The sequence below is a fragment of the Pelodiscus sinensis genome, chromosome 4 (genome assembly GCF_049634645.1).
Source record: "Pelodiscus sinensis isolate JC-2024 chromosome 4, ASM4963464v1, whole genome shotgun sequence".
NCBI lineage: Eukaryota > Metazoa > Chordata > Testudines > Trionychidae > Pelodiscus > Pelodiscus sinensis.
In genome coordinates, this window is record NC_134714.1 from 122,749,437 (window position 1) to 122,764,844 (window position 15,408).

General features: G+C 46.1%; 1 protein-coding gene and 1 long non-coding RNA gene across 2 annotated transcripts in view; one reads left to right on the top strand and one right to left on the bottom strand.

The window, feature by feature from the left end:
• LOC112547202 (solute carrier family 9 member C1) overlaps nt 1–15,408 on the bottom strand; it is a 384,930-nt gene that overhangs the window by 158,493 nt on the left and 211,029 nt on the right. The window contains exon 19 of the mRNA XM_025188925.2: nt 4,491–4,639. Within this exon, the coding sequence (XP_025044710.1) occupies nt 4,491–4,639 (149 nt within the window). The remainder of the gene's footprint in view (nt 1–4,490; nt 4,640–15,408) is intronic.
• LOC142829257 (uncharacterized) overlaps nt 1–15,408 on the top strand; it is a 36,923-nt gene that overhangs the window by 20,852 nt on the left and 663 nt on the right. The gene's annotated exons all lie outside the window — the stretch shown is intronic.

Sequence of the window (15,408 nt, forward strand, 5' to 3'; positions counted from 1 at the left end):
CATGTACATGCACCCACACGTGGACTAAACATAGAGATCATCACACAAAGAAGACAGGGTTGTTTCTTACAGAGATTCTCTGCTGGAGTGTATCTGCAGCAGACACATCTGCTGATTTTTCTGAGTTCTAATTCCAGCCTGTTTTCTCAGATTCTGATGCAGTCCCATGTAAGTGGCTGGAATTTCCTACTAATTTAGAGAAAGCCTGGATCATAGTGAACTACAATACTGGCAATGCCAAAAAAGACAGTTACCTGTTTCATAACTGGTATTCTTCAAGTTGTTTTCTCATGTCCATTCCACATTAGGTATGCATGCTTACCAGATGCATCGGGGTCAGAAGTTTTTCTCCTACCAGCATCTGTAGCAGATCTGGTGACCGGTGGAGAGGCGCTACCATGGTGTGATATAAATTCCTTCTTGCTGGAAACTCCAACAGCAGGAAAGGAGGGCAGGTTGTAGAATGGACATTAGCAACACATCTCAAAGAACACCAGTTACAAAACAGGTAACTGTCTTTCTTCTTTGAATAATTCCTCATATCCATTTCACATTAGGTGCTTCCAAGGAGGTGGGTAAGAGTTCATGGCTGTGATGATTGCAGCACAGCTCTGCCGAACCTACCATCATCTCTAGCCTGCTGTGGAAGGTTGTAGTGAGCTGTAAAGGTGTGGACTAAGTATCATGTTGTGACTCTACAGATGTCCTGGATCAGCACTTGCACCAGGAAAGCCGATGATAATGCCTGGGCTCTGGTGAATAAGCCTGAACAATCTGCAGTGGGAGGACTTTTGCTAGTTTATACAGGTCCAGATACATGAGGTAATCCAATTAGCCAGCAGCTCTGGAAAGTCTTTCATCCTGTCAGTCACAGTGACAAAAAGCTGAGACAACTTGCAGAGCAGTCAGGTATGTTCCCAGTAAAAAGCCAAGGCCCTCTGGATATCCAGGACATGTTGCTGCCTCTCTTCCTCTCCTGTGAGGTTGGTGACCCCACAGTATGCTAACATCTTTATGGCTGACCTAGAACAACGTTTCCTCAACTCCCGTCCCCTTTCGCCCCTCCTCTACCTACGGTACATCGATGACATCTTTATGATCTGGACGCATGGCCAAGAAACACTGGAGATATTCCACAGAGATTTCAACAACCTACACCCCACCATCAACCTCAGCCTGGACCATTCTACACGAGAGATCCACTTCCTGGACACCACCGTACAAATCAACAATGGAAAATTAGACACCACTCTCTACAGAAAACCCACCGACTCATACAGTTACCTACATGCATCCAGCTCCCATCCAGAACACACCACACGATCCATCGTCTATAGCCAAGCCCTTCGATACAACCGCATCTGCTCTAATCCCACTGACAGAGACCAGAAGCTTCAGGATCTCTACCAAGCATTTATAAATCTCAACTACCCACCCAGAGAAATAAAAAAGCAAATTGAAAGAGCCAGACGAATACCTAGAAACCATCTACTTCAAGACAGACCCAAGAAAACCAACAATAGAACACCACTTGTCATCACCTACAACCCCCAACTTAAACCTGTCCAACACATTATCAATAAACTACAGCCTATACTGGAACAGGATACCATACTCCAAGAGGCTCTGGGAGACAGACCCATAGTCTCCTATAGACAACCACCTAACCTCAAGATGATTCTTACCAACCACCACAGGACATACCACACTAATACCAACCCTGGTACCTTCCCTTGCAACAAACCCCGTTGCCAGCTTTGTCCACATATTCATTCTGCTGATACCATTATTGGACCTAACCAAGTGAGTTATAAGATCAAGAACACATATTCCTGTGCATCCAGAAATATAATCTATGCTATCATGTGCCGAAAGTGTCCGTCTGCTATGTACATTGGACAAACATCTCAGACACTTCGCCAAAGGATTAATGCCCACAAAACAGATATCAGACAAGATCACAAAGAGAAAACAGTTTCTTGCCATTTTAACCAGAAAGGACACTCTCTCAATGACTTAACCACCTGCATTCTGCTACAAAGACCTTTTACATCTGCACTTGAAAGGGAATCCTCTGAACTGTCATTCATGTTAAAATTCGACACTTTCCAACAAGGACTTAACAAACATTTGAACTATCTCACCCATTACCAAGATAGTTTCCCCAATTATCACCTCTAATACCATTAACTCACAAACATCCCACTCTCCCTACCTCTAATATCATCAATTCACAGACACTTACCTTCCTTCCTTCCCCCCCCCCCCGCATCCCCCTCCTGTTCTGCAATGTGATTTGTCCTTTTCATATTTGTTCATTTTTTTTAATTGTATCCTTTGGTATATATGGTTGTGACTACTTTCTTCCACTATTTGATCTGAGGAAGTGGGTCTGGCCCACGAAAGCTCATCATCTAATAAACCATCTTGTTAGTCTTTAAAGTGCTACATTGTCCTGCATTTTGCTTCAACTACCCCAGACTAACACGGCTACATTTCTATCACTATTCTCAGACATGCGTGAGAGATATCTAGGAACTGCTGTGTAAACCCTCAAGGGTTCCACAATCATGCCAGTACTTGTGCTTCTTGAGGGCTGGGGCAGCACTGGGTGAATCTCCACTTATCCTAGTAGTAGTTACCCTTGCTCCTTACCAACCTGTGAGGATGTGAGTGCATTGTTTGGTGACTACGAATAGGAGGGCTCATGACTGCCTCCCTCATAGCAGTATGCACTGCAGGCTCACCAGTGTCTCTTCAACCGTAAAGAGCCTTTACTGCAGGACCTCAACGCCTGTTGGGTAAAGGCAATCTACACTTTTCATCCTCCCATTGGCACTTGGATCTGGAATGGGACAGAGAGCTAGAATGAGACCAGCAGTCCAAGACCACAAGGACTGCTGTGACATGTATTGGTGCCAATGAGACGATGACTGATGCTGATATTCTGTAATAGTTCCAGGAGCAGTGCCAAGGCCTCAGTGATGTTGATCACTCCTCTTGGTTCCTGTGCTGGGGGATGCATGCCTCGCAAGGTCTGTATCACTGAATTGATGAGCACTGCATCAAACCCTGGGCATCGGGGCATGTCCTGTCCCTAAACAAAGTTCTATCCAATACAATGCAATGAGTACAAACTAAATAAACTGCTAATGAGGTTAAACTATTGAACTGAGGAAAGCTAGCAATGAACAGTCAAAGCCAGTAGTTCTGATGCTCCGGCACTGGCAGGGCCAGACAGAGACATGGGCGAGCTGGGCAGCTGCCCTGGGCATCAACCCACAGGGGGACGCCTGATGGCAGCTGTAAGGGACGCACGGTGTCCCTTACAGCTGCCATCAGGAGCCGCGTGCTCGGCTCCCGCGGAGCCGGCCAGCAGCACCCTTGCCCCCACGGCTGCGGGGCCCTGCACAGTCTGGTGCGTGCACCAGCAGCACTAGCTGGGATGGGCTGGACAGCACATGTGCTGTGCAACCCGGGGGCGGGATCCAGGCTGCGTGCCAGTGGCTGTGACCGGCCCGCGCATGCACCGAGTGTCCTGGGGTGGGCTCTGGGCTTTGCGTCGGCGGCTGTGGGCGGTGCATGCATGCGCCATGCGCCCCGGGGGCGCGCCCGCGTCCCATGGGCGGGCCTGCGCATGCACCCTGCGGCGGAGCCACACACCTGGGCCCAGGGCGCCAAAAGGGCTCAGGCCAGCCCTGGGCACTGGCAACAAGAAGGAACTCAGATTGGAGGGAGCATGTAGCGCCCATTATACCACGCCGCGGCAGCATCACTCCAGGGCTTACTATAGTCACTCCCCTACACATATCTAATGTGGAATGGACATGAGCAATTATTATAAGAAACAACCTCTTTGCAAGACTGCACAGATCAGAATTTCATAGACAGAGGGTGCTGGACAAATACAATACCGGAGCATCAAATAAAAATTGTATTAAAGCAATGAAAATGGAAGCTTACTGTTTAAACAATCACAGAACCAACCAGACAATGGAGAAAATACAGCAACGATATATAAAGAAGACACACATTGCAAAAGTCACAAAATCAGGAATTTCTTCCCATATCCCAGTCATGGAGGAAATTCATGGAAATATTTCTTCTGTATGTGGAAAGACATGCAATGGCCAGTTGGGAGCACTGGCTCACATTTACCCTACCAATACTGATCTCAGGAATAAAATATTTTTCGAGCTTTTAGAGTTCTGCCAGACTCGATCAAGAGGCAGAGACCCAAGTGCAAGAATCCTGCTAGATGACTGTATTTAAATATTTGTAATTTCCATATTTAAAGTTCTTTTGAACAAAATATTTAGACCAAAAACCAGAAAAACCCAAACAAACCAAATTTGTGCTTCTGAGAGATGTCACAGGCCTCAGGCAATTTACTGACAATGCATTTAAAATGGTGGCATGATTGTAAGCCATATATTCAGCAGCTTATATATATGTAAAAACACTCTCAAATGTTTATTTATATTTATTACCTTTTGTATTTTTTCTCCTTCATTTTTATCAACAATTCCACCTGATATCAATACTTTAAGAGTTTCTGTAGCTGTATTTAGCACAGTTTGGACTGCCTGTTTGGTTTTCACAGCAGTAACAATGTCTGGATAATCACGCTGCATTAAACCTAAAATAAATAAGAAATGTTCCAAGTTTTCTACTTAACATTTTCAATGGTAACACATTGAGGGGAAATAGTAAATATGCTTGACAAATTGATGAGGAAAATTACTTAGTGTAATTCCATTTGTCATTGTTATTACTTCTACACGCAAATAGAAAAAATCATCACCTGCAGTATAAATCTGCACTGACAAGAAGGATGAAAAAAATCCTCCCCCCACCAAACCCAAACCCAGACTATGAAATTTTTTTCTCCCCAGCTATGTCTGAGGAAGATGAGCTTATATATGAAATTCAAATTCCAAAAATCTAATCTGAGGAGAAAAATATTTTTTGTTTTAAGTAACAAAATATAAAAATGAAGTATAAGCATCTGCCTGTGGAACAAGGACTGTTCCTCTGCATTACATAACTAAGTGTATGAATAATTTGTATTTTCTCATTTCAGTTACAACTTTTTACTACCTTGTTGTGTTTTTTTTATATTATTGTTGCATTCAGATTTCTGTCACACAGTTGAGATATCTACGAACATACTCAGCAACATGTAACATCTAATGTTTGACAATTACAGGCCAATATTTTTTAGACGGTGAGTCCACCAATGTTAAAACAGTGAACATAAGAACATAAGAACGGCCGTAATGGGTCAGACCAAAGGTCCATCTAGCCCAGTAGCCTGTCTGCCGACAGTGATCAGCACCAGGTACCCCAGAGGGGGTGGACCGAAGACAATGAGTAAATGATTTTGTCTCCTGTCATCCTTCTCCAGCCTCTGACAAACAGAGGCTAGGGACACCATTTCTATCCCCTGGCTAATAGCCTTTTATGGACCTAACTTCCATGAAATTATCTAGCTTCTCTTTAAACTCTGTTACAGTCCTAGCCTTCACAGCCTCCTCTGGCAAGGAGTTCCACAGGTTGACTACACGCCGTGTGAAGAAGAACTTTCTTTTATTAGTTTTAAACCTGCTACCCATTAACTTCATTTGGTGTCCTCTAGTTCTTCTATTATGGGAACTAATAAATACATTTTCTTTATTCGCCCTCTCCACACCACTCATGATTTTATAGACCTCTATCATATCCCCCCTCAGTCTCCTCTTTTCTAAACTGAAAAGTCCCAGTCGCTTTAACCTCTCTTCATATAGGACCTGTTCCAAACCCCTAATCATTTTAGTTGCCTTTTTCTGAACCCTTTCCAAGGCCAAAATATCTTTTATGAGGTGAGGAGACCACATCTGTACACCGTATTCAAGATGTGGGCGTACCATAGTTTTATACAGGGGCAGTAAGATATTCTGGGTCTTATTTTCTATCCCTTTCTTAATAATTCCTAGCATCCTATTTGCCTTTTTGGCCGCAACTGCACACTGTGTGGAAGTTTTCAGAGAACTATCCACGATAACTCCAAGATCTTTTTCCTGATTTGTTGTAGCCAAATTAGCCCCCATCATACTGTACATATAGTTGGGGTTATTTTTCCCGATGTGCATTACTTTACACTTATCCACGTTAAATTTAATTTGCCATTTTGTTTCCCAATCGCTCAGTTTGGTGAGATCTTTTTGGAGTCCTTCACAGTCTGCTTCTGTCTTGACTATCCTAAACAGTTTGGTATCATCTGCAAACTTTACCACCTCACTGCATACCCCGTTCTCCAGATCATTTATGCATAAGTTGAACAGGATTGGCCCCAGGACTGACCTTTGGGAGATACCACTAGTTACCCCTCTCCATTCTGAAAATTTACCATTTATTCCTACCCTTTGTTTCCTGTCTCTTAACCAGTTCTCAATCCATGAAAGGGCCTTCCCCCTTATCCCATGGCAATATAATTTACACAGGAGCCTTTGGTGAGGGACCGTGTCAAAGGCTTTCTGAAAATCTAAGTATACTATATCTACTGGATCCTCCTTGTCTGCATGTTTGTTAACCCCTTCAAAGAACTCTAATAGATTAGTAAGACATGATTTCCCTTTACAGAAACCATGTTGACTTTTGTCCAACAAATTATGTTCCTCTTCATGCCTCACAATTTTATTCTTTACTATTGTTTCGACTATTTTGCCCAGTACTGAAGTTAGACTTACCGGTCTGTAATTGCCAGGATCGCCTTTAGAGCCCTTTTTAAATATTGGTGTCACGTTAGCTACCTTCCAGTCATTAGGTACAGAAGCCGATTTAAAGGATAGGTTACAAACCACAGATAATAGTTCAGCAATTTCCCATTTGAGTTCTTTTAGAACCCTTGGATGAATGCCATCTGGTCCCGGATTTGTTAACATTAAGTTTTTCTATTTGTTCCAAAGCCTCCTCTAATGACACTTCAATCCGAGACAGTTCCTCAGATTCATCACCCACAAAGGACGGTGCAGATTTTGGAATCTCCCTAACGTCCTCATCCGTGAAGACTGAAGCAAAGAAATCATTTAGTTTCTCCGCAATGGCTTTATCGTCCTTGATAGCTCCTTTTATATCTCGATCATCTAGGGGACCCACAGGTTTTTTTTAGCAGGTTTCCTGGTTCTAATGTACTTAAAAAACATTTTGTTATTTCTTTTTGAGTTTTTGGCTAGCTGTTCCTCAAAATGTTTTTTTGCTTTTCTTGTAACATTTTTACACTTGATTTGACAGTGTTTATGTTCCTTTCTATTTATCTCACTAGGATTGGACTTCCACTTCTTAAAAGATGCCCTTTTATCCCTCACTGCTTCTTTTACATGGTGGTTAAGCCATGGCGACTCTTTTTTAGGTCTCTTGCTATGTTTTTTAATTTGGGGTATACATTTAAGTTGGGCCTCTATTACAGTGTCTTTAAAAAGTTTCCATGCAGCGTACAGGGATTTGGCTCTAGTCACTGTGCCTTTTAATTTCTGTTTCACTAACCTCCTCATTTTTGTGTAATTCCCCTTTTTGAAATTAAATGCCAGAGTGCTGGACTGCTGAGGTGTTCTTCCCACCACAGAAATGTTAAATGTTATTATATTATATTATGGTCACTATTCCCAAGCGGTCCTGTAACGGTTATCTCCTGGACCTGATCCTGCGCTCCACTCAGGACTAAATCGAGAATTGCCTCTTACCATCTACTACAAGAAGCAGTCATTTAAGCCATTGAGAAATTTTATCTCTGCTTCTTTTCCTGAGGTGACATGTATCCAGTCAATATGGGGATAATTAAAATCCCCCGTTATTATAGAGTTCTTTACTTTGGTAGCCTCTCTAATCTCCCTCAGCATTTCAATGTCAGTATCACTGCCCTGGTCAGGTGGTCGATAATATATCCCTACTGCTAATTTCTTATTATTGGAGTATGGAATTACTATCCATAGCAATTCTGTTGAACATGTTGATTCATTGAATATTTTTATTTCATTTGATTCTCCGTTATCTTTCACATACAGTGCCACTCCGCCACCCAGCTGGCCTGCTCTATCCTTCTGATATACTTTATAGCCTGGTATGATTGTGTCCCACAGATTTTCCTCATTCTACCAGGTTTCAGTGATGCCTATTATGTCAATCTCCTCCTTTAATACGAGGTACTCTAGTTCACCCATTTTATTAGTCAGACTCCTAGCATTTGTGTAGAAGCACTTTAAAAAATTTGCCACTGCTTATTTGTCTGCCCTTCCCTGATGCACTGGATTCCTTTATATGTGGTTGTTTGTCTGCTCTGGCCCATGGTTTGTCCTCTCCCCTCCTCTCTTTATCACTACAGCTTAGAGAATCTCTATCAATGGATTCTCCTCTAAGAGAAGTCTCTGTCCGATTTATGTGCATCTCCACATCAATCAGCTTTCCCCCATCTCTTAGTTTAAAAACTACTCTACGGCCTTTTTAATGTTTAGTGCCAGCGGTCTGGTTCCACCCTGGTTTAGGTGGAGCCCATCCTTCCTGTATAGGTGCCCCCTCTCCCAAAAGTGTCCCCAGTTCCTAATAAATCCAAACCCCTCTTCTCTACACCATCATCTCATCCATGCATCTGAAGCTCTGCCTGCCTACCTGGCCCTGCATGTGGAACTGGAAGCATTTCCAAGAATGCCACCATAGAGGTCCTGGATTTCAGTGTCTTTCCTAGCAACCTAAATTTGGCCTCCAGGACATCTCTCCTACCCTTCCCTACGTTATTGGTACCTACATGTACCACGACCACTGGCTCCTCCCCAGCACTACACATAAGTCTATCTAGATGCCTCGAGAGATCCGCAACCTTCGCACCAGGCAGGCAAGTGAACATACGGTTCTCCCGGTCATCACAAACCCAACTATCAATGTTTCTAACGATCGAATAACCCACTACTAACACCTGTCTCTTCCTAACAACTGGCGTTCCCTCCCCGTCAGAGGTATCCTCAGTGCGAGAGGATACCGCAACATCCTTTGGAAGGAGGGTCCCAACTATGGGATGGTTTCCCTCTGTTCCCATTGAATGCTCTGTTCCCTTGAGACTTTCATCCTCTTTAAGAGCACTGGGGCTCTCAGACTGGGACAGTACTACAGTGTCCCGGAAAGTCTCATCAACATAGCTCTCTACCTCCCTTAGCTCCTCCAGTTCAGCCACCCTGGCCTCCAAAGCCCGAACTCGGTCTCTGAGGGTCAGGAGCTCCTTGCAATGGGTGCACACATACACCACTCACCCACAGGGCAGGTAATCATACATGTTACACTCAATAGAACTACCCCCCCCAAACACCCTAAACTCTAACCCCTGCCAAAACTGGTTACTTATATGTCAATAATTGTTCTTTGAGACTTCTTACATATGTCCTTTCCACGGTAGGTATATGCACATCTCAAGTACAACTGCCAGAATTTTTTTTCTATAGCATACACATCTGATCAGCTCTGTTGCCCTCTGATCAGCTCTGTTGCCCTCTTATGCTATATGCTTATAGCACTAGTATCTGGCATCTCCCAGATCGGTTACTTTTTGCTGGCCAACTTTCACAGATGTGTAGAGAATGGGTGCTGGAATGGACATTTGCAACACAACTTTTCCATAACTGCTGTTCTTCAAGATATTGTACTTTTTTTTCTTTGAGTGCTTACACATGTCCATTCCACGGTAGGTGACGCCAAGCAAAGGATGGAGGTGGAATCAGAGTTCACAAACTAATTGTACTAGAGCTCAAAGAAGCCTGGTGTTTCCCCTAGTCTATGTGGTGATGGTATAGAAAGAAGAAAATGTGTGTGACCAAGTTGTAGCTCTGCAAATGTCCTTGATAAGGACCTTGACCCAGGAATGCTTCTGAAGAAGTTAGTACCCTTGCTGAAAGAGCTAAGTAGAACTACAAAACACTTTTTTCCTCTCAGTAGAACACTAGGGTGCATCTTAGGGCTAATAGTGTAGGAGGTTAACCAATTAACTGATAAGCAAAAGCGTAAAGGTTAATGCTATAGACTACACACATTTCCTTCCCCTCCATTCCAGTACATTTTTAGCAAGTTGGCCAGCAGCCTCACCCAGTCTTAGCTTGTGACAGGTCCAGGACCTACCTATGCTGCAATTCTGCATTTAAAGTGTATTAGGAGCTGGGCGGGCAAGCTCTGTCCTGATTCATACCAGGTGCTGCAGCTCTGTATTAGGAACCAGATGGGCAAGAAGCCCAGCTCAGTTGCAGCTTATGCCAGATCCAGGAGCTCAGACCACCCTAGACAGGGATTGCTGCAATCCCACACTAATGTCTCTTTATCAGAGGCTGCAGCACAGGGCAACAGGCAGCCAGTCCACAAGAGGGGCTTGTTTTAAAATTGGCTCCCCTCTTAGACCAGCTCCTGCCTGGCATCTCGTGCTGCTGCATCTGATACAGAGGCAGCAGCGTGGAGTGGAAGGGAGCTCTTCCAGAGTGAGGCTGGAGTGCACTGGCTGTGAGCCCTGCCCCTGGGGACTACAGAAGAGTCAATTAACCGATAAGAATTTGATGATTCAATTAACCAATATTTAACATCCCTAACTGCTGCCACTGCTCCTGCCCCCCTGCTATGCCCATTCCCCCTCCCTCTGCCTCCCAAGCGATGACTATGCTCCCTCCCCAAGCAATGTCCATGCCCCCAACCCCTACCATCCCTGAACCTTCTCCAGCCTCCCTTCCCACCCACCCAGCCCCAAATTCGATGAGGTCTCCACACTCAAGGTGGCACATCCAGCTGGCCCTGATGCCACTCTAAGCCCCCTCCCTCTTCCCAGCTTTTTTTAATTAAAGATCAATACACAGTTCATTTTGTTTAAAACCAAACAGGTGTCTTTATTGAGAGATCAGGAAGGGGAAAGGAATATTGGAGCAAGCCAGAGGCCCATAGGAGGGAGGTCCTGGGGAGAGTTACTGGGGTGCTTGAGAGTAACTCTCTTTCAGGGCCTCCCAGATATGCACCCTGGCCTGACGGGCCTGGCGGATGGCAGCTGTCTGCAGCTGCGCGAAGGGTCTCCCCTCGTGGCAGGCCTCTGTCCCCACCCCGAGAGGAAGGCCTCCCCCTTCCTCTCCACAATGTTGTGGAGGACACAACACTCCAACACCAGATTGGGGATGATGTGCTCCCCCACGTCGAGGCAGGTCAGGAGGCACCTGAACTGAGCCTTGACACAGCTGAAGGTGCACTCTACCTGCATCCTGGCCCGGTTCAGGTGGGAGTTAAATTGGTCCAGGTGCACGGCTTCCTCAGCCATGGCATGCACAATGGCATCTGCACATCCCCAACCACAAGATCTGGGCAGGGGAAGAATGTGCCCACCTCAAGCTTCCAATTGAGGCTGGAGTTTCTGAAGATGCAGGCATCACGTGCCCTGCTTGACCACCCAACAAAAATGTCCATGAACTGACCATGGTGGTCAACCAGGGCCTGCAGCAACGCAGAAAAGTAGCCTTTCCTGTTAATATACTGGGCTGCTCTATGCTGAGGTGCATAGACCGGAATGTGGGTCCCATCAATTGCTCCACCGCATTTCGGGAACCCCAAGGCAGAAAATCCGGCTACAATCGGGTCCTGGTTTCCTAGGCGGATGACCCTGCACAGCAGAATGGAGTTGATGGCCTTCACAACCTGCAGGAGACAAACACAGAAAATAGAGAATGAGAGAGGGGGTGCCTGAGCCCTTGGGAGGTGCCCGCCTCCCTCCCATCCCTTCTTCCACCAAACACCCCAGGAGTCACCCCCTATGAGTCCCCCCACCTCAGCAGCAGGGCTGTGTGAGAGTGGGACAGCACAACCGCCTGGGGATGGGGTTCCCCCCATTGCCCTTTCCTGAGGGTCCCCCTTTTCAGTACTTCTCCTTCCTTCCCCACCCCTCTCCCCCGAGCAGGGACTGCAGCCCAAGAGTAGCTTACCTCCATGAGGAGGGCCCCCATGGTGGACTCCTCCATGCCGAACTGGTTGCCCACCAACTGGTAACTGTCTGGGGTGGTGAGCTTCCATACGATGACAGCGACCTACTTCTCTAGGGGTATTGTGGGTCAAAAGGTGGGTGTCATGTTGTCAGAGGGCAGGGGCGAGCAAGGCACATAGCTCCAAAAATGTGGCCTTCTGCATGCGGAAGTTTTGGAACCACTGCTAGTTGTCCCTACACTCTATAACCAGCCAGTCCCACCAGAGGGAACTGGCGTCCAGCCTCCAGAAATGCCTCTCCACAGCGAGTTACAGATGCAAGAGTGTTGCTCCCTCACCCAGGGAGAGGGTCCCCAGAATGAGCTCAGTGTTGAGCTCGGTCAGGACCAGGAAGGTAGCCAGCACAAAGTGCTGAAGAAACTACAGCATGGCTATGTGGGGTCATTACATGCCGAGGGGCAGCTCTGGATCCATGGCACAAAGACAAAAGCTGAGGCATCCAAAAAAGCTTGGTAACCACAGCATGCACTGTGAGCGCATTGCTGTCCCTCAAAGAGGTAGGCAAGCATGCAGCAGAAGCAGAGAATCGGCTGTCCAAGGGGTCCTTGTAAGCGTATGTCTCTGCTAGGCTCCAGCACCAGCACTCGGAAACAACTCGTGACCTAAAGCCCTGCCTGAAGTGGTTCCAGGTGGCTTTTTATGCGAGATAGTGTCCAATCAGTCTGAATGCTATCTTTAGAAAAAGCAGATCTCTTTTTCCATCTCCTTGGCCAGTGTAGATGCGCTCTTTCGGAAGAAGTTTTTTTTGGAAGATGTCGTCCAGAAAAGCTTCTTCCGAAAGAAGCCTGCAGTCTAGACATAGCCTCAGAAAGGCCACCTTCCTGGAAAGATATGACAGAGCAGGTTATAAGCAGCTCAAATAGAGGAGGAGACCCATGAGCTTTGACAGGATAAGGTATAGATCCATTGGGGGAACAGACTTCCAAATTTGCAGGTATGGTCTTTCTAGGCTATTGAGCAATCTGATGGACATTCTGTGCAAGAAACTAATTAGCCATTCACTGCCTCCCCAAATAGGCGTGGCCGCACTCATGCTACACCCCATTCATGCAGCTCCTCACCAGTTCTCCTGTGCTCTCTCTGGGGCTGAGGAAGCTGCCACCACATGTTGTCCACCTTCTTCACATGATGGGAGTTGGGGCTGCATGCCGCTCACCTTCACCATGCTCTTAAGAGGAGCCTGTGGCAGGGCTGAGGGCCAGTGGCTATGCTGGGAAAAGGGGCTCTGGACTCCGCCAAGTAGCAAAAGGAGAAGAGCTTCAGATGAAAGTGTGGGGGAGGGGGAACAAAACTGGAAGCTAGCCTCCCCCAGCCAGTGATTCTCTGCTGCCCATGCATGTGATCTGTGCTATTAATTACACCATTGTCTGGAAGCTGACTTCTGGGAAGAAGGCTGTAGGAACTGCTCCCTGCTGCCACATCTCTCCCTTTTATTGGACACCTAAGACCACTGGGGACCTTGTTGGGGAGTGGGGAAAAGTGCTATTTCTCACCTCTCTTTAAAGAAAGGGATTGCCAAAAGTCTTAAACTGGTCCCATGATGGCCTCATTGAGAGGCAGAGCCATTAAATGACCCTCTCACAGTCAAAATGTCAATGTGGCTATGGGAAAAGTCTTTGACTACCTCCACTTGCAGCTCTGAGTTCAAGGCTACCCTCTTCACAGCACCTGGAGAGCATTAATGTCATCTTGGATAGGCGACCTGTGCACGCCCAACACTACCTCATCTGCAGAGGAGGAATCCTGCACCAGAAGGGACCCTCCTCTTGTCCTTCTACACTAATTAAGTCCAGCAGGTCTAGGGTCAAGTGGTGTTTGATGGGTTGGCAGAGTCTTTATCTCCAAGGCCCCTGAATATGCACATCTAGAATGCGTCCCCAACATCAGTGGAAAACTCTAAGGGTTTCAAAATGGTCATAACACTGGCATAGGCCAATGCCCGCTGGACCAAGCACTTGGTGATACCTCCCTGCACCATGGTCCCCCACTGCACAGAGCTGACTGGGGGACAATGACAGAAACCCCCCATCAATTACAACTGCAACAAAAAGACTTCCTACATCAAGGTGCAGTATTAACTGGTTCCAGAGACCAGTGCTGAAGGGGAGGAGGCTGCATCAAGGATAGCAGGGATGGTTGCCTCTAAATAGTACTGAGGAGCCTGATACCGAGTGACCCAGTACTTGGGGTAATATTCTCCCCTTTCTACCAATCAGCACTACAGATGCCAGCTCTTGCACTGCCAGTAATAGTGATAACAATAATGCCAGCAACTCCCCAGCTACCATAAACAGTTCAGAGATGGACAGCACCATGATTGCACTGAAACCTCCATGTTCCTCTGACACTTGCTGGTTCAGTATCTGACTCAAAGGAGACTGAAAACAGGACAGAGTCCATGGAATCACCCTGTGGAGGAGGGGCAGGAAGTGTCCCAACTCAGGTATCACTCTGCTGTGCTCTCCATGCTTGGAACTTTTTCTGAGTTGAGGAATGCTTCCACCCTACCAGCTGTTCCTACATTTCTTTTTTAGCCCTGGGGATGTGGAATGGTGCCAAGAGTCTCTCAGTGGAAGGAACATTCCATACTGATTCTGAATCACATGGTACTGAGTCCAACTGTGTTTGGTCCAAAGAGGGTCTGAGTGCTGCTTCCATCAATTGGAACTTCATGTTTGATTATGCAGCACAAGGCTTCGCCCTGTTTACTCAGAGAAGAGAAAGCTGTTATCCCAAGTCCCAGCATACCTTCTCTATATTAGTGTGCGGCAGCCAGCTGGTCTGGGTCTGTCACACTAGCCATGGCACAAAAAAAAAAAAAACAGTTCCAGCAACTATCATGGACAGTAAGAAGGAACTGAGGGGAGTATGGGGTTAGCTGGTCCCTTTATACAGGTACTATGAGTGCACAGAACCAGAGGGCAATAGAGCTGACTTGATGGGTATCACGGAGGGTGAAAAAGAGAGGGGTACTCACAACGAGAAGTCCTGTGGCACCTTATAGACGAAGATTTATTTGAGCATAAGCTTTCGTGGGCAAAGACCCACTTCATCAGATGGATGTAGTGGAAATTCCAAAGGCAGGTATAAATAAACAGGCACATGAAAAAAAGGGAGTACCAATCAAGAGAAAGGCCAGAGATAATGAAGTCAATTCAGTCAGGAAGGATGTGCCCCACTTCTAGCAGCTGATGTGGAGGTGTGAACACCAAGAGAGGAAAAACTGCTTTTGTAGATGGCTAGCCATTCACAGTCTTTGCTCAATCCTAAATTGATAGTGTCAAATTTGCAAATGAATTGTAGCTCTGCAGTTTCTCTTTGAAGTCTGTTTTTGAAGTTTTTTTTGTTGCCGGGTATCTACTTTTAAATCTACTACTGTGTGTCCAG